Here is a 20673-nt window from a genome sequence, read left to right on the forward strand (position 1 = left end):
CTAAGTCGCACTTAAAAGACCTTCTCCCCCGGCCTCCAGACTTGGATAGGAAGGCCCCCAGGTTCCCACAGCATCCTCTTGATCTCCCACAGGCTCTCCTGGAAGCTCTTCTGTCTTTGCTCCTTCCTGTAATTTACTTAGAAATGGGAATGTCACCTGTACGCAGATGACTTATGAATCTGGAAAATGTCAAGAGAAATATATGTTTCCTTAGTTTTCCCCTAGAGTCAGATTACAAGTGGGGAGCTGTGCGTGAAAGGAAAGAAAAGCAAAAGCTTTACTCAATTTACTAGCAAATTCTAACAGATCTCTCTTCTCTGTGACGGTCAGAATATCTTCCTTGTGCGAAGTGCCTTCTAGCACTTTCCAGAGAATTGTGGTGAGGAAATCAGGTTCTGGAGCCGCATATCCTGGGTTCAAATCACACCTATTACTGTGTAACATTACAAGATCCTTAACATCTTTGAACCTCGGTTTGCACTTGTGCACAAAGGCAGATAATAATAGAACCCGCCTCATGGGTTTGTTGTCAAAGCTACATGAAGAAATACAAGTAAAATGCTGAGTTAACAAGAGAACACTAAACACTACATAAATCTGAGTTATTGCAATCTGTGACCTAAAGATTCAATTATGAAAAATGGTTGTTTCTTAGATAGCTAATATTTATTACTGGCAAAACTGGTTGGGATAATGGCCCTTGGCATACTACATTGGTCCTGAGGACTTTTTAAAAGACCATTTGGTTACTTTCCATTTTATCACATAAGCTTTATCCCATGTAACAGAGAAAGTACACAAGATGTTCTACAAAAGTAGTCACTTTTGTAAACAGATGATTCACACTAATTAAACTCACAACCCAGGAGAATAAAATTAGCTTGTTTCAACACTTCCCTTTGTTCAGTAATTACAATTCAAGGTTATGTTAGAATACCACATTACTATAATTTTGCCCGAGAGACAGACACTGCACATCCTACATTTTTAAAAACAGGTACTGCTGATATAAATGCAGGTGCTTGCTGAGAAGGGCCTTGCAGATTTCATAAGCAATTCTAACCAACCCTGGGCTCCACTGTTACCTATTTCTGTACGTACTGTAGCTAGGAGGGCAGTACTGAGATCATTTTAGCTTGTTAAAGATTCACCAGATTTGCAGGAGGATGAGAATTTAAAAATAGAAGCCAAACGTGGCTGGAGTTTATCTCAGATGCTTATATTCAAGTAGCAATCTGTTCGGTGATGATGACACCAAGCACGCCGTCAAATGATTTATATTTTCATAAACCCAGTCGGAATTCCACTACTTCCCCAAGTGGTGGATCACGGGTACAGACACCTCCCATTCTGATTCATTTGATTTCTCAGAGCTGTGTCTCTAGAGAGAGCTTTTTCTGGTTTTCACGACAGAGTTGGTAACGAGGAGGTAACATTATTTAGTACTCATCTCGTGACAGGGACAGTGTTGAGTCATTTACACAAGTCAGATCTCAGAAAATCTTCACGACATTTTCTAAGGTAAAACTTCATTTTATAGGTTGGAAACTTGGAGCTTAAAAGGGCAAATAAAATTCCAGAGGCAACGGCGTATCCAGCTTTTTGTGGAGCCTGAAGTTTATACTAGTTTTAAAGGACAAAATGTCAAATTGTGAATACCAAATTAGGTTTAAGGCCCTAGAAGGGCTCAGCGTAAACCCTGAGACACATGCTTTAGTGTAAGCAATATGCGCGAGCTTGACCACTCTGAGCTGCAGAGACACAAGGAATTTGATGAATAGAAATGTGAACTGTAAAATGGAAATCATTCATCTTTACAAACTGTTGGCTATAATTAAGTTGCACTAGGTTCCCTTTTCTAATTTTTAAAAATAGATTTTTTTTTTTTTTTTTGGTTTAACAAGTCAGGAAGCGTGCAGGGTGAGTTAGCAGTGTCTGATGGAGTGCCAGGCAGGAATTTAGATGGTCTGAGTACACAGAATGCAGAAAAATTCCACATTCTGTGTTGTACATTCCTTAGGAAATCTTTGCCCTTTCGGTAGCAACAAGAAGTTAGAGTTTAGATTAAACTGATCTCTGATACCTTTTGACTAAAAGTTGTCTGAAAGCTGCAATCATTTTTCTAAACACTATGCCAATTTTTCTTGAGCGGTTTCCCTGCTGTTAGCAAAATATGTGATGCTGATGCTGACTGAACACATTCTCTCTCTCGGAATCAACTGTTTGTTAAACCAAGAAAATTCCTTTTATCCCAAATAAAAAACTTACTTTGTCAGAATAAGGGAAGTCTTTATTTTTTTTCTCAAAGCACATCTAATAATTTCAGAATTCAGAGTAAGGCGACTCTTATTACCACCACATCAGAGTATAATTCTGATAAGGGACTTCAAGTCATATTTCTCTTTTCTGAAAATTTTATGAAATTATTTCTTTTCACAGGAGGAATTTCATGAAAATCTCTGATAAAAAATATGGGAAAGGCACTCTGTGATTTTCTAAAAATGCTGAGTTTCACAACTTTCCAGAATATATGTGAATAGAGCTGTGTACAACTGCCTTGGCTCTGCACTGCACAACTCCAAGGGACACCATTTACAGAGACCACAAAGTAAGGAGCGTTGCCTGGAATAGGACAGTGCAGTAGCCCTGATGAAAATGGTACACTAACTGAGAAGAATGGTTGCTACCTGTAACAGAAAATAAGGAAAAGGGGGCATGTCATAAAGACAGATGGGCCAGCTTGTACCCAAATGGCAAAATATGAGACAATTTGAGCATCAAAATAAACAAGGACAGGAAGATATTTTGACCCCCTTCCTGAAGTAAGAATCCATAATTTCATGCTGATAATAAAAGGTAACTAACTGAACAATGGGACAGAAGGAACAGCTCTTCCTTACAGTAGAATGACAACACATATAAGAAGGAATGATGGAGTTAAGTTAGAAATGCACTGTTTTGCCACCTTCAAAGTAAAAATTGAATCAGACAGGAAACATCAATAGCTGCTCAACAAAAGGGGAGAGTTAGAGAAGGAATAAGATACCTACAGAATCTCAAAGAACCTTCTTTCAAATTTCCCAGTAACACAAAGCATGGTAATTATACAGCAGAGAAATCAGACAACACCTTAACCGAGTGATCAAAATCAATGTCACCAATAAGGGACAAAGGGACATCCCGTGTCTCTAGATGTGATTCCCTGAGGAGGACACAACCAGACCGAAGTGCATAATCTCAATCTAATCATGAATAGCCTGGGGAACCCAAATTGAGGGCTAGTCTATAAAACAACTTGCCTATATTCTTCAAAAATATCATAGGGACTTCTCTGGTGGCACAGTGGTTAAGAACCAGTCTGCCAATGCAGGGGACATGGGTTCGAGCCCTGGTCCGGAAGATCCCACATGCTGCAGAGCAACTAAACCCATGTGCCACAACTACTGAGTATGAGCTCTAGAGCCCGCGAGCCACAACCACTGAGCCCATGTGCCACAACTACTGAAGCCCATGTGCTTAGAGCCTGTGCTCCACAAGAGAAGCCACCGCAATGAGAAGCCCACGCACCACGACGAAGAGTAGCCCCCACTCAGCAACTAGAAAAAGCCCGCGCACAGCAACGAAGACCCAACGCAGCCAAAAAAAAAAAAAAAAAAAAGTCATAAAACACATCAGGAAGGAAGGATAAGGGGAAGGATAAGGAACTATCCCAGATTAAAGGAGACTAAAGAGACATGATAGGGAAATACAATAAGGGGTCCCAGACTAGGTGCTGTCTTAGAGCGAAAAAATATTATTGGGACAACTGACAAAACTGGAACATGGACCGCAGATTAAAGTATTAAATGTCCTGAATTTGCTAACAGTACTGTGGTTACATAAGAGGATATCCCTGTTCTTAGGAAATACATAATGAAGTCTAAGGGGGATGTGTGCTGTCTGCTCTCCAATGATTCGGGATAAATAAATAATATGGGTGTGTGTGTGTGTGTGTGTGTGTGCGTGTGCGTGTGTGTGTGTGTGTGTGTGTGTGTGTGTGTGTGCGCGCACAGAGAAAGAGATGGAGGAAAAGAATACAACAAACATGGCAAATGATGGTAAAAATGGGTAAATAGTATAAAGGAATATATCATACGATTGCAGCCTCAAAGTAAAAAGTTTAAAACAACAACAAAAAAACCCAGCAGCCAAAACAACATTGAGGGGTATCAGTATTCAGCCTGCTTTAAGGAGCAGAAAAGTAATTCAACTTGTAATCTGTACTTCAAAATAAACAGTTAAATCTTTAGAAACATTTTACTGCTATCACTACCATAATCACCACTATTAACACTATGGAGCACTTGGAATTAGTCAGCGCTCAGAAAGGTGCTTCACTTGCATTACCTCTTTTAATCTTCACAACTAGCTGAAGAGAAAGGCACTATAGTTATCCCCACTTAACAGATGAGGAAACTAAGATTCAGAGAGGTTTAGTAACTTGCCCAAATACAGACAGTAAATGGCAGAACCAGGAATCCAACTAGGCTGATTACAAAGCTGGTAGATTTTATTACTATGTTAAACATATTTAATTATTATTTATTAATTTTCCTCAAAGAATGAGTGATGACTCTTAACCTATATGAAATTACAACAAATTAGTACAACATGCATGAATAAAGGTTTCTTCTACGAATTAAAATTAAAACACTAATAAACCAGAGACATATATGATATTTTTAGTCTCCACAATTTACTTTATACTCTCTTCCAAAGGCTGGACTTGATAATAAATTCTTTGAAATAAAATATCCCCTAGGATGCTCTTTGAAATAATCTTATCAAATGTCTCATAAACCATTGGTTACTTGTTATGGACTGAATGTTTACATCCTCCCAAAATCAGAGTAATTCAATGTAATGGAATTTGGAGGTGCGGCCTTCAGGAAATAATTAGGTCATGAGGGTGGAGTCCTCATGAATGAGATTAGTGCCCTTATAAGAACAGACTTGAGAAGGATGATTGTTCTCTCTAACTTGTGAGGACACAGCAAGAAAATGACCATCTGCAAACCAGAAAATTGGGCTCTCACCAGACACCGGATCTACTGGCACCTTGATCTTGGACTTCTCAAGAAATAAATTTCTTTTGTTTATGATCTATCCAGTCTATGGTATTTTGTTATAGCAGCTTGAACTAAGATAGTTCTATTTCAAGTTTTTCTTCCTTTAATATATTTTCTTTCTTTTCATGTAAAGTGGTACAGTCTTAGTGTTCATGTTTCCTTTTAGTCTTGGGACCTCAATTTCACTTTAAAAAAAATAGTATTTGCAATACACGCCCTGGGGTCTCCCAATTAAGTGTACTATCATTTTCCCTGCAGATAAAGAGTAAGCTGTTGAACATACCATATCTTTTATCCCAGTGGAAGGTTAATGTCTATTTTAAAAAATGTTCAGAACAATAAAACATTTGCAAATATTTGCAGGTGTTTAGGGAAATCTGATCATCTGACACTGTGAATGCCCATTCCAGAACAAAGGATTCCCAGCCTTGGCTGCATAATTTAACTACATACAAGAGGAGCTATTAAAATCCTAATGCTCAGCCCACACTCAAAACCAATTACCAGAACCCTGGACATGGGAACTGGGCATCAACCATTTTGAAAGCTTCCCAGGTGATTCCAATGTACAGCCAAGCTTGAGATCCCTAGGTGAAGCACCTGCAGCCATAAAGAACTGTATCTTTTGTGTATAGATCCTAAGGACTCACAAAGGTTTTTAGAATTGGTCTCACTTGTTAAGGAGTGTACAGCGCAGCTGGCAAGTGAAGATGTGTGTGCTTGTAGGAAAAGGTAACTGAACGAAGCCCGAGGATGTGTGCTAAATGAATGTGATACATGGTAAGTACATCGAAGACCACATGGGGAGAGTCGGGGGTACCTGCCCCCTCCTGATGCAATGACAGGCTCTGATAAAAGCATGGCCAAGGAAGGCAACGCCGGCCGGGGACTGGTGTAAATGGAAAAGTACTCAGGATATCCAGGACACAGTGAGGTGACTAATCTAGCTAGAGTGGAAGGCTCACTCTTCAGAGTAGAAGAGGTAAGTTTGGAGAAGTGGACTAGAACCAGCCCTTGTGAGGGCTCTGAGCAATAAGTCAAAGAGACTGGTGGCATACGGAGTCTCTAAAGAGATCTGAGTAACTGATCAAATGACAGCATGCATTTGGGACGAACGATGTCATGGAGCAATGGATTTGGGGGAAAGACTAAAACTCAATCTACTAAAAGAAGAACACAGCAGATTAGGTAAAATCATATATGTGAATCACAATCTTACACCTTCCTTCTCGGTTTTCCACAAGGGACAGAATTTTGGTTCTGCTAAAACTAGCATGGATCTCACCTGTTGTGGGACCACTGGCAGGAGAGACTGGGCAGGTGGAGGGTCTGTCTCATTCTCTGCCTCTTTGGCCTGGCTCCCAATCTCACAGTCATGATACTTTCTGTAGCTATATGTTCCTCCTTTTTCTATGAAGTCTACTCCTACATCTGGGCAAGAGAATTCCAGGACAGGGTTTCAGGCAAGAGAAATTCTTTCTTATAATTTTTCTGGAATAAGAAGGATTTTGAGAAATTTAGTGATCTCTAGGTCATATCTAGCAATGAAGACTCCTAGGAATAAAAGGGGGACCAAACCATTCATTCATCCAAAAAATATTTACTGAACACACACCATTTGCTGCTGTTCTAGACAGTGGGGATATAGCAAGGTCTCTTTTCCAAACAGACAACTCTCTGGGCAATGTAGAGGAGTCACTCAAAAACATGACGGCAGTCTAGGGCTATACAATTTATAGCTAATCAATTACAGTGTCCTGCTAGAGACTTTTGAAAAATTAACAATAGTAGAGAAAAAGTCAAGATCCTTCACATAATGAACTATAAGCACCAGAAAAAAGTATAGGAAATATATATACAGAACGTTTTCTAAAAACTGCATTTGTAAGCCGCCACTATTGAAAGTGGATTTAAGCTACTAGATGTATCATAAACTCCTAGAACAGTGCTGGTATTTAGAAAGCCCTTAATAAAAATTAGTTAAATGACATTGTTACACTGAATGGAGTTCCAACTGAGGCAAGAAAGTAGTTATTATCCTGATTCAACTAAGCAGTGAGGTCACCTCTGCTGCCTGTATTCTAAAGGCTTCCTTGCAAAGAGGGACATGTTCAGGTATCTGACCTTTCAATCCAATACTTTTAAAACCAGACCACAATGCTTGTTTGTGAAATGGTATCTTGTGAAACCATGACATCAAAGTCATTCACAAATCGTGCTCAGGTTTATTCAGAGATACTGGTGTTCAGAGGCTGGTTACGCATATGGACTGTCATTCCAGAGATGATCTTTGTGTTTGTACCATTTTCATTTTATAAATATCTAATAAGAATCTGTGCTTAAGAGTTCACGCTTAACTACATGCATTAATTAGAAATGCCTATGACAAAATGAATCTGAGCTTTCACTGATAAAATAACCAAAGTGTTTCATTCATCTTTTTCTAAGTCATTATACCCTCTAGTTTATAGACAATTCCTATTTTCTCACTGTGGAGGAGAAAATTAGCATATTCAAGTACCCTTCATTAGCCGTTTCTTGTCTCTTGAAAGGAGCTTTACCTGCATAATGTACCGGAATCTCTATCTTTGGCCCAATGACATAGTGCCCCTCCTCCAAGCTATGGGCAGTGATGGTGGTCCACTGACGGCACGAATGAATCAGAAGGTAGTCATTTTCCCGCAGCCCTTCTATGCATTCTCCTAGAAAATAAATTTTATATGAGAAACTTAGAATTAGCGTCTGTTTACTCCATTCTCTGCAATAAAATTTTGTTAGTTAAAACTTCACCAATGGAGAAGTTGATAGTTCATCCCAAGATGAGAAAAAGTTCACTTTTGAGTTACCAATAAAAAAAGGCATTTCATACCAAGTTGACAACTCTACACAGGGTTCCATAAAAATGTTTCCTACTTATGTGCAAAGAGATTTTCAAATACCTCATTCTATCTTAATGATTGTATTTCAATGATAATAAAACAAACATTTATTAAGTGCCAACAGTAAATCGGACACTAATTAAATGCTTTGCATGTATTATTTCAATGTAATACAGTAACATTATGAGGTAGGTATTGTTCCTTCTTTACAGGTAAGAAAAATTAAGGTTCAGAATGTTAAGTGTAGTCTAAGCTCACAGATTTAATAAGCAGAAAAGTGCAGATTCAGGACTATGTCAAAAAGATTCCAAAGCTATGTTCTTTTTTGGTCATGCCTTGCGGCTTGCGGGATCCTAGTTCCCCAACCAGGGATGGAACCCGGGTCCTCAGCAGTGAAAGTGCAGAGTCCCAACCACTGGACTGCCAGGGAATTCCCCCAAAGCTTATGCTCTTAATCACTACAACATACCTACCAAAAATATATAATAAATGTATCTCTCTGTTGAAACAGTACTTGAGATTAAATGCCTGTATCTCCTTTCAAATTTTATATGTTTTAGTATGGTACTGGTACAAAAACGGACACATAGATCAATGGAACAGAACAGAAAGCCCAGAAATAAACCCATGCACTTATGGTCAATTAATCTACAACAAAGGAGGCAAGAATATACAATACAGAAAAGACAGTCTCTACAACAAGTGTTGCTGGGAAAACTGGACAGCTACATGTAAAAGAATAAAATTAGAACATTCTCTAACACCATATATGAAAACAAACTCAAAATGGATTAGAGACCTAAACGTAAGACCGTATACTCTAAAACTCCTAGAGAAAAACATAGGCAGAATACCTTTGACATAAATTGCAGCAATATTATTTTGGATCCGTTTCCTAGACTAATGGAAATAAAAGCAAAAATAAACAAATAGGACCTAATCAAACTCAAAAGCTTTTACACAGGGTTTCCCTGGTGGCGCGGTGGTTGAGAGTCTGCCTGCCGATGCAGGGGACAGGGGTTTGCGCCCCGGTCCGGGAAGATCCCACATGCCGCGGAGCGGCTGGGCCCGTAAGCCATGGCCGCTGAGCCTGCGCATCCGGAGCCTGTGCTCCACAACGGGAGAGGCCACAGCAGTGAGAGGCCCACGTACGGCCAAAAAAAAAAAAAAAGCTTTTACACAGCAAAGGAAGCCATAAAGAAAAGGAAAAGACAACCTACAGAATAGGAAAAAATATTCATAAAAAATGTGACTGACAAGGGATTAATTTCAAAAATATACAAACAGCTCACATAGCTCAACATCAAAAAAACAAACAACCCAATAAAAAAATGGGCAGAAGATCAAAATAGACATTTCTCCAAAGAAGACGTACAGATGGTCAACAGGCACATGAAAAGATGCTCAACATCACTAATTATTAGAGAAATGCAAATCAAAACTACAATGAAGTATCACCTCACACCAATCAGAATGGCCATCATGAAATAGTCTACAAATAATAAATGCTGGAGAGGGTGTGGAGAAAAGGGAGCCCTCCTACACCGTTGGTGGGAATGTAAACTGATACAGCCACTATGCAGAACAGTATGGAGCTTACTTTAAAAACTGAAAATAGAGTTACCATATGATCCAGCAATCCCATTCCTGGGCCTGTAACAGGAAATGATGAAAACTCTAATTTGAAAAGATACACGCACCGCAATGTTCATTGCAGCACTGTTTACAATAGCCAAGACATAGAAGCAACCTAAATGTCCATCGACAGAGGAATGGATAAAGAAGATGTGGTCCATATATACAATGGAACATTACTGAGCCATAAAAAAGAATGAAATAATGCCATTTGCAGCAACATGGATGGACCTAGAGGTTATCATACTGAGTGAAGTAAGTCAGAGAAAGACAAATATCGTATGATATCACTCACACGTGGAATCTAAAAATATGATACAAATGAACTTATTTCCAAAACAGAAAGAGACTCACAGACATAGAAAACAAACTTATGGTTACCAAAGGGGAAAGGTGAGGGGGAGGGATAAATTAGGAGTCTGGGATCAACAGATACACACTGCTATATATAAAATAGAAAAACAGCACAGGGAATAATATTCAACATCTTGTAATAACCTATAATGGAAAAGAATCTGAAAAAGAATATATATGTAACTGAATACATGTAACTGTAACTACATATACATGTAATATATACTCATATGTAATTGTAACTACACCTGAAACTAACACAACATTGTAAATCAACTATACTTCAATAAAAAAAATAAAATGTTATGTTTTGCCAGTTCTCTCTGGCCTACCAAATTTCCCAATCAACTGAAAATAATGAAGCTTTATAGCATACACATGAAATTATTTTTTTCATTTTAATATTTTCTAAAGTAACTTTTCAGCTTTTCAGCCAATAACAAACTATTTCAAAAGAGAAATCCATTCCCTGAAACTTAAAAAATGTTCCCTTTTTTTTTCTTAGATGCTGAAATAATCCATCCCATTAATCCTGGTTTAGTAATTTTAAATGCTAAAAAACCAAACAAACAAAAAAACAACAACTTGAAAAGACTAATTCCTTTATACAGAAAACAATATGCTTTCCTTATTTTTGACATTTATTATATCTCAATAATTAGAAGAATTATTATTGATTTCACTGTGTGTTCTGAAATGGCATTTATAGACTTCTCAAAAATTCTTAAAAGTATCAGTACTTTTTCAATAAATAAAGTAGAGGAGGCTGTAACGATCAACTTGGTTACCACAGCCATAAATTTTGGGAGGACCAGGTTTCATAAAGACACCACCAGGGGATCACTGGTACTCATGAGCCCTTTGCATCCTCTCTTTGTATGTAAAATCTTTAAAAAGAAAAACAAACAGGTTATTATTTCAGGCTAATAGGAAGCTGTATATCAACACGATTGTCTGACTTAACCATAATAACTTGTAGCAAGTTTTTTTTTGGTCATGATTCCCCTTTAACTTGGAAAAGTGGCAAAGATTGCTAGACATCCAGTAATACCTCACTCACTCCTTGTCCTCAGTAACAGTCCTCTTATATTAGCTGGGCACATGGCTGCCCAGAATACAGACTACTGTTCCCAGGCCCCGTAACAAGTAGGTATAACACAGTAACTAGGTTATAGCCAATGGGATGTAGTGCAAGTAGTATATGTAACTTCCAAGATATATATATAGATTTAAAATCTTTAATATAGCAGAAAATCAACTGATTGTAGTTTATAATTCAATGCTTTTAGTATATTCACAGAGCTGTGCAATCATCACTACTGTTGAATTACAGAACATTTCTATCACCCCAAAAGAAACCTCAAACCCATTAACAATTATTCCCTACTCCCTACCCCAGGCTTAGGCAACCACTAATCTACTTTCTGTATCTATAAATTTGCCTATTTTGAAAATTTCATATGAATGGAGGTATAAAATATTTGAGCTTTTCTGTCTGCCTTCTTTCATTTAGCATGTTTTCAAGGTTCATCTCTGTTGTAGCATGCATCAGTACATCATTTTAATGGCCAAATATTTGATTATATGGATATACTATGTTTTATTCGTCCAATCATCAGAGGATGAACAGTTGGACTGTTTACAATCTTGACAGTTATTGAATACTGCTGATATGAACATCAGTATACAAATTTTTGTATGGACATATGTTTTCATTTCTCTCAAATACATACCTGGGGTAGAACTGCTGGGTCATATGGTAACTCTATATTTAACTTTCTGAGAACTCCCTGTTTTTTTCCAAATTGGCTACACCATTTTACATTTCCACTAGCAATGAATGAGAGTTCCAGGGACTCCACATACTCCAACACTTGCTATTATCCATCTTTTAAATTATAGGCATTTTAGTGGGTGTGAAGTGTGTCTCACTGTGGTTTTGACTTGTATTTACCTAATGATTAGTGATGTTGAGCATCTTTTCATGTGCTTGTTGGCCATTCGTTTATCTTTTTTGGAGGAATGTTTATTCAAATCCTTTGCCCAATTTTAAATTTGGTTGCTTGTCTTTAATGCCTAGTTGTAAGAGTCTTTATTTTATTTTATTTTATTTTTAACATTCTGGATACAAGTCCCTTATCAGACATACGATTTGAAAACATTTTCTCACATTACAAGGACTATACTTTCACTCTTGATAGTGTCCTTTGAACCACAAAATGTTTTAATTTTGATGAAGTCAAATTTATTTTTAATTTTGTGCTTTGCATGTCATATTTGATAAATTTCTGCATAACCCATGCATCATGAAGATTTAAAATATTTTATAAAACATTTTATAGTTTTTAGCTCTTATATTTAGGTTTACGATCCATTTTGAATTAACTTTTCTGAATGCTGTAAGTAGGGGTCCAACTTTGTTTTTTCATGTGGCTATTCAGTTATCCAAGCACCAGTTGCTAAGACTACTCTTTCTTCATTGAACTGTCTTGCCTCCCTGTCAAAAACCAATTGACCATAAATGTAAGGGTTTATTTCTGGTTTCCCAATACTGTTCCATTGCCCTATACATCTATCTTTATGCTAGAACCACACTGTCTTAATTACTGTAGCTCTGTAATAAGTTTTGAAATTGGGAAATGTGAGTCTTCCAACCTTGTTCAAGACTATTGTGGTTTTTCCGGGTCCCTTGCATTTCCATATGAATTTTAGGATCGGCTTACCAGTTCTTGTCTCAAAAGCTAGGATTGTGATAGGGATTGTGTTCAATCTATAGATCAATTTGGGGAGAACTGTCTGTCATCTTAACAGTATTAATGTTTCTGATCCATGAACATGGGATGTCTTCCCGTTTATTTAAATCTTTATTTCAATGATGTTTTGTAGTTTTTAGTGTGCAAGTCTTACACTGTTTTTGTTAAATTTATTCCTACGTATTTTATTCTTTTGATGGTATTGCAAATAGAATTATTTTAAAATTTCATTTTTGGAGTGTTCATTGCCAGTGTAGAGAAACAACTGATTTTTGCATACTGATATTATATCTTGAAATCTTGCTGAACTTGTTAGTTCTAATAGTTTCTTTTGTAGATTCCTTAGGATTTTCTATATACAAGTTCATGTCATCTGTAAATAGATACAGTTATACTTTTTCTTTTCCAACTGGATGCCATTTTTCCCCCTCTTTTCTTGCCTAATACCTCTGGCTAGAATCTCCAGTACCACACTGAACTTAAGTGGCAACCAAGACGTATCTTTGGAGGGAATGTGCCTTTCTTTTCCCTCTTTATTCTTCCTGATGGATGAAATATGGAGGTGATTATCAGAACTGGAATGGTAGCGACTATCTCAGACCTTGAAGGAAAACTTAGGGCTGAAATTAAGTGCATGACATAGCAACTGAAAAACAACAACAACAAAAACAGGCCCCTGTCACCTTGGGCAACACCCCAACCTGAACTTTTGGTCTTTGGGTCTCTGTGACTTGTAGCCAAACTCAAGCCTAAAATGATACAGGAGTATTAGAATAAATTAAGAATTGTGGTGCCTACATTATACAGTCAAAATATGTAAACTAGTTTCAAAACAGAAAATAATTTTTGTTTTTCATCTTTAAGAAACCGATTGTATTAAAGATGCCTATCTAAGGATGTACTGTCTAAGCCTACCTCCCGGTTGTAAAATCTGAACAACGGCTGGTATCTAATGATTTTTTACTTCAAAATAATCTCCCAGAGTTTACAGGAAACAGCATTCAACAATATTATGCTTTTGATAATTTCTTTCAACCTTCCTAACTGGTTTGTGGGTACAGAGACTGTATTACTTTTACTAACTCAAGTTTACTTCATAAAGACCAGCACATTACTCAAAAATTGCTAAAAATATTGTCACACATTGATAAGAACTCTTTACTTGTACCTAATTACAGATAAAAGTTAAATGTTAACTTACATTTGGATAGTTAAATTCACGTATTATGAGCTTTGGCTCTAGGTTATCTATGAATCTAAGTCAGGGGTATGGCTCTAAATGGGGTAATATCGAGTATTCCTAAATGCAGAGAGAAAAATAGTAAGTGTTCTTATATTAATGGCAAAAAGAAATCTTGAGAAAAACAGTGAAACAGCTTTCCTAGAATTTCCTAGAATTTACCATCAACAGAAGAATTTAATGTCAAGTACCTCAGTGATACCACATGCTGAGTGCCAGAGGAAGGAAGTCACTCCACAGCCTGTGGGTGAAGCGTCCATTTGACCATTACTAAGAATCAAGACCCAGTAGCTAAACTTCAACTCCTCCCCTTGTATCTCACTTTGGCCATGAACCTGCAGCACAGAAATTCTAGTGTAACCCATGATTAAGAGGTCCCTGTTTTCTGAAAATGAGTAGGAATGTCAAAGAAAGCAACTGAAGCCCCCAGGATATTTTTATTCTTGTAAAATATTCTGATTAAGTGAAGCCAAATATCTGCTGTCATAGCATGCTGACTAATCTAGAAGTGATGCCTAGTTCTTCTATTGACTAAAAGTATCTAAAGTTTAGAAAGATGAAACAAATGCTAAGAACTATTAAATCTGCACCTATCTTTACTTTGAGTGCACAGACATGAAACAACCAGGAACCCTGTCACCTCAACCAGATCTTCAACTCTTCAGGCCCAACATCATTTCTATTTCTCCTCTGGTTTGCATTCCACAAGACCACCGGGTGTAGAACAGCTATATAATAAGTGCTTTCTGAATGAACAATCTTGGGTAGAAATGAGTGAGCATTCACATTAAATAGGTCTAAGTATAAATTAAGCACTAAGGTCTTATTCAATATTTAAGCCCCTCGAGGAAAGCAGAGTATTTAGAAAGGCTGTTTTTTCAAGTATCTCCTACTGATCTCTTCCCACCCTAAACAAACATCCACAAATCTACACTAAGATCCCTTCTTTAGATGAATACTCTGTTCAAAGGCCCAAAAACTGTAACTTTGGGTTCTAAGCAAGTGAAAGAGTTTTTACATTTTACGGTTTACTGTGAAATCCCAACAAGAAGAGAAAGAAATAGAGATGAATTTAGACAAAACACTAAATGGTAAGGGAATCAAAGAACTTCATGGTGAAATCTAAGCAAAAAGGAATGTATAAAACAAAAGAGAAAGATGTTTAAAAAAGAGAGAGAGAGATTAAGGATATATTATTACCTCTTTTCAAATGAACCCTGGGACAAAGGACTCCCTTTTCAACAGTAGATTTACCAGGAATAATAGACTTCTGCTGTAGGAAACAGAAGTATGCCTACTTAAGTCAAATCTGAAATTTTATGCTCTGAAATACTGTACTGTACCTAATATTTAAAAGATAAGAATTCTATGTCAAGTGATTTTTAGAAAAACAGGTGAGCAATTGTAGTATCAGTATTTCTACAAACATTGACAATATACTAAATCTCTTAGTACGGTGCCTGGCACATACCATGGAATCACATTTCTGGCAGGCGAGGGAGGGGGCTCAGATTCACATAGGAAAATTACACTTTGCCAATCCATTAAAAGACAGAATATAGACATTCCTCTCTCCATAAGTCTGATAGAGCCCGTGTGTCCTCCAGTGTTGGACAGTGAACATATGATGCATTTGGTTGGTGCAACATGTGTTATTTATCACATGGTGCGAGGCAACGTTATACCATAAAATCACGCAGAGACCAAGCATCGAAACACGCAGGCATCATCCCAGCCTCCTCCAGACACCAAGCTCTGAAAAGGGAGGGCAGGCAAAGGCCAAATCACCAGGCACATTCCTAGGATCCCTCCTCCTTGCCCTGCCCCCAGCTCTTTGCTTCCACTAATTCAAATGAATGTATGATGATTCCACATGTTAGGTGGAAGGCAGTTTGGGATCTCAATAGGCTAAGAGTTGGAGCCAGACTTAGGTTTGAATTGAGATTCTAATATTTATTAACTATATGACTCTGGAAAATTATTTAACATCTTTGAGCCTCAGAATTCTCACATTTAAAATGATGGTGATAATATTGTAAGGAAGTTGGGATGAGTGGATGAGGATAAACGTGAAGGATCAGGATAGTACTGTATAGATAGAAAGCTCGTGAAAAATATGACTTGGACTTATTTCTTTCCTCAATTACTTCCCTTTCTCTTACCAGCTGGACTCAGGTACACAACAGTTTCTTTCTCCAATGAGAAAATGCTCTGATAATTAATGTGCAATGATTTGCACTGTATGCTTCACATCAACTATTAAAATAAAGGGATGATTTTCACCAGGTGTAAATGTCATGTTAAATCCAACAATTTGGGACTTCCCTGGTGGTGCACTGGTTAAGAATCTGCCTGCCAATGCAGGGGACATAGATTCGATCCCCGGTTCAGAAAGATCCCACATGCCGCAGAGCAACTAAGCCCATGCGCCACAACTACTGAGCCTGTGCTCTAGAGCCGCAAGCCACAACTACTGAGCCTGCGTGCCACAACTACTGAAGTCCACTCTCCTAGAGCCCGTGCTCCACAACAAGAGAAGCCACCACAATGAGAAGCTCATACACCGCAATGAAGAGTAGCCCCTGCTCGCTGCAACTAGAGAAAGCCTGTGCGCAGCAACAGAGACCCAACGCAGCCAAAAACAAAATTTAAAATAAATAAATAAATACACTTTTTTAAAAAAGAACATAAATTATAAAAAAAAATCCAACAATTTTATTTCAAGAGGATAAACTGAGCCATGAGTCAAACTTATAGGATTTTCACTGTCATTTTTAGTTTCAAATGTGGTTTAGAGTCCCTTGAGCTTTATTATGTGACAAATAAAATATAAAGTACTGAAGACTCAAACTAAAAAAAATGATTCACTGCTATAGAAGTTACATGAAAAGATACAATCTTAGTAAAATATTTAATTATATATGACAGTTTTTAGAATTTTTCTCCCATTAAGTCGATTTCCAAAAATCCTGCATGGCCTTCAAAAGAAATCCAAAGAAGATTTTGAAAAAAAGAAACAAAGACTCACACATATGCCATTGTTGAAAATCTAATGATGTTTCCAGTGTCAACACACAAAACCACTAAATTAAAAAAAAAATTTTCTGAACACATAAAAGAGGGGTAACATGAAAAATACAGATGCCAAGTAACACCTGGATTTCTATTTTTCCAGGTGGGTTGCCCTGAAGGCAGAAGCTAGACAACGCTTTACCTCTACAATTTCAAAGTACATGTAATAAAGAAGTTCAGGGACTTTCCCTGGCGGTCCAGTGGTTAAGACTCCGTGCTCCCAATGCCGGGCGTACGGGTTTGATCTCTGGTCGGGGAACTAAGATCCCACGTGCCACACAGCACAGCCAAAAAACTTTAAAAGTTTAAAAAATAAAATAAATAAAACTTAAAAAATAAAGTTCCACATGAAAGAACACCATATTAAAATACTAGAAATAAACAGTCAGAAACTTAAAAAAAAAATCAGATCACCAAATTTTAAAGACAAGTCTATAAAGATATCGTAGGCCTAAAAGAAGTACATAGTGTCTCTGATAAGTGGGGTGCAACTTCCTAAAATAGAACTGGAAAACAAAACAAAGCAAAAAAAAAAAATCCTTTCTTTTTAAGAATCTAAAAAAATAACCAACCCCCCTCCCCCCAGCAAAACCAGGAGTTTACAGATATTGATGGAAAGACATCATCAATTAATTTGGTTAGTTATATCACCTAACCAACTATTGATATATTGTTTACAGATAAATTATTAGTACAATTTTCTGAGGCAAAATGTAACGAAAAAAATCACTTTGACATTTATTCCTCTGTACACAGGGCTACTTCCTAAGTATGTAATCTGAGACATGGAATATTTGGCTGGCTTGAGGAAAGGCAAAATACAGTTCCAAGAGTTCTCAAGTGTATTATGCATGCATATACTTTTTAAAATTAGAAATCTATTTTAATTGATCAAAATTATGTTGGCAATTATACATAAAGGTCACTATTAGTGAAGTTTAAATTATGTTAAATTTAAATAACATCTGAAAGGGTTTCGCAAACATTGACAAATAAGGGAAAGCACAGTCTGGCTCAATTAATGAGGGGGCTCCACCCACCAAGATCCATCAGTGAGTCACTATGTGAACGTGACCAAATCACTCAGCATGTTCTAAGTCTAAGCTTGCCAAGCTAGATAGCAGAGAGTTGGAATATAGTTAATAATATATAAATATATTTAATTTTTTTTCAGACAAGGGCAAAGCTAATTAAAGAAATTTACCTGAATGATGTGGATATAATAAAAATGAATACGGAAAACTTTCTACCCCATTCCATTCCCTCTTCCACCTCTAAGAAATAAAGAAATCATTTTATAAATTATCCAGGGGACCAGTGTCCAGAATATTATTCCATTAACTTAATAAAAAGAGAGATTATTTTCTTCCATTTCAAAATTTATTTTTCTTCTAGATGCAAGAGAAATACTAGGTAGAGGGTCTAAATAAAACCAAGGAGACTGAAATAGAACAATTACACACATATAAAACTGACAGCCTGCGTTCTTTCCCCCCAAGTCAGACAGTCAAAACCAGATACTTTCTGCTTAGCGTGCTTACAGATTGCACTGGTGGGACTCTCTGATATCCATGTCTGATCAACTGCTCCTCGTTGCTGTGTTCTAGAAACACCCACCAGACCGTCCCACACATTTATTTCTATTCTAGGTCCCACTCCCACCTCTGCTATGGGATAGCCACATACTGCTCTTTTGCTTATTTTCTACATGTGAAATGGAGATAACAGACCCACTCTAATGGGTAACATGAGAAACATCTTCGACAGCAGGATAAAACATCGCCAAGAACTAAGTCAATAAAGGGAAATGGAACAGAAACTACATCCTGAAATCACTTTCAGCATGATGATACGTTAACAACATGAAGAGGGTAAGTCCTTCCCTATCTCCCTTCAAAGCCTGGAACCTAGATGAAGAATCACAATAAGAACCAGTAAGACTGGGCTCAGGGTTTTAAAAGAGAAAAGGGGAAAAGAAATAGGATTCTCCTTAATTTAATGCAGTTGTGGCTATTAGGGCAACAGATGGAAAATACACTAAGTTGAGAGATGGTAACACTGCAGCTCTGAAGACCAGTAACCAGCATTAATAGAGAGAAATGCAGCGAGGGACAGTGTATCAGTTTTCTATTGCTGCATAACAAACTACCACAAACTTAGCAGCTTATACATGGGTCAGAAATCTGGCACGGCATGGCTGAGTTCTCTGCTCAGGCTGAAATCAAGATGCTGGCTTAGCATAGGGAGATCAGCTCGGTGCTTTGTGACTGCCTGGAGGGGTGGGATAGGGAGGGTGGGAGGGAGGGAGACATAAGAGGGAAGAGATATGGGAACATATGTGTATGTATAACTGATTCACTTTGTTATAAAGCAGAAACTAACACACCATTGTAAAGCAATTATACCCTAATAAAGATGTTAAAAAAAAAAAAAAGATGCTGGCTGGCTGGATTCTCATCTGAAGCTCAGGGTGCTCTTCTAAACTCATTCTTTTTGTTGGAAGAATTCAGTTGCAGTTGTTTTCTTCTTGCTGGAGGACTACTTACTCTGGACTCTTAAAGGCTGCTCTCAAGTCCTTGCCCTGTGGCCCCCTCCCTACCTTAGGGACAAGAACCTGCCTTATGTTGAATCCCTCTCATGCTTTGAGTATCTCTGACCTTCATTTTCTGTAACCAGCCAGAGAAAACTATCTATTTTGAAGGGCTTGCCTGATTAGGTTGGGCCCACTAAGGATAATCTCTCTATCTCAAAGTCAACTGATTAGGGACCTTAATTACATCTGCAAAATTCCCTTTGCCATATAACATAACATAATCTGGTATAACACCAGGGGATGGCCACCAAGGGGGTCACCTTAGAATTCTGCCTCCCACAGAGAGTGATACAGGAAGAAAGCTGGTCATTCCAGCACACAGCAGATATAGAATTTAAGTCAAGAGTATTATGGGTAAACTTTATGTCTCTTCCACAGAGGCTTTATAAGTAATCACAATCAATTTATACTTTGAGATATTAGGATACGAAACTGCTGTTACCTTGCCCAAGCTGAGTGGCACAGTCAAATAAGAGTGCAGCTCTGCTTATGTTTAACATCTCAGGTAGGCCAAAAGAACACAGTTCACTTAAGACTCTGGAGGCAAACAGAATCTAACGATCAGATAAATTGAGAAATGAATGCAGCTAAAACTTATTAGTCTGTATTTAAAAATAAAGCTTAAAATAATTTCCAACAATTTCACTTGGCTTTTTAAAATTAATTGGATATAATAATCAGAACTTTTAAGTAGTTTCAAAATTATTACTTTTTATATGATGCTTAGGTCCCAAGGTTTCTTTGCTACGTTCCTTTGATTGTACTTTTAAACCCTAGAATAGAGAGGCAAAGAACATTTTTTTCTGGAAAGCAAGTACAGTCCACTGACATGGAGAGAAATGTGCCTACCATTGAACTCCATTCATCTGTACCTCCTTGAATGCATCTGACTACTGCTGGGCATTGGCTCCAAACGACTCCTCTGCTTTTTGGATTTCATGATGCTGACCCTGAACTGCCACCCTGGCTGGGATTAAACAACCACCTCACTCATCTGTTCCAAGGACCACCAAGAAACCACACACCTTTTCGGAGGTTT

General features: G+C 37.6%; 1 protein-coding gene across 4 annotated transcripts in view; it reads right to left on the reverse strand.

The window, feature by feature from the left end:
• Positions 1-20673, reverse strand: part of GAREM1 (GRB2 associated regulator of MAPK1 subtype 1) — a 208782-nt gene that overhangs the window by 133815 nt on the left and 54294 nt on the right. For 2 of the 4 annotated variants that reach the window (XM_027127695.1, XM_027127697.1), the window contains exon 2: positions 7670-7810. The exons of 1 other annotated variant lie outside the window; for it this stretch is intronic. In XM_027127695.1, coding sequence (XP_026983496.1) covers positions 7670-7810 — 141 coding nt within the window. Of the gene's footprint in view, positions 1-6393; positions 6576-7669; positions 7811-20673 lie in introns of those variants that run through there. One more of the 4 variants, XM_027127700.1, reaches the window with a different exon arrangement.

The sequence above is a fragment of the Aethalodelphis obliquidens genome, unplaced genomic scaffold, assembly GCF_003676395.1.
Source record: "Aethalodelphis obliquidens isolate GAN/ISIS:26980383/991018 unplaced genomic scaffold, ASM367639v1 scaffold32, whole genome shotgun sequence".
In the NCBI taxonomy this organism is placed as follows: Eukaryota; Metazoa; Chordata; class Mammalia; order Artiodactyla; family Delphinidae; genus Aethalodelphis; species Aethalodelphis obliquidens.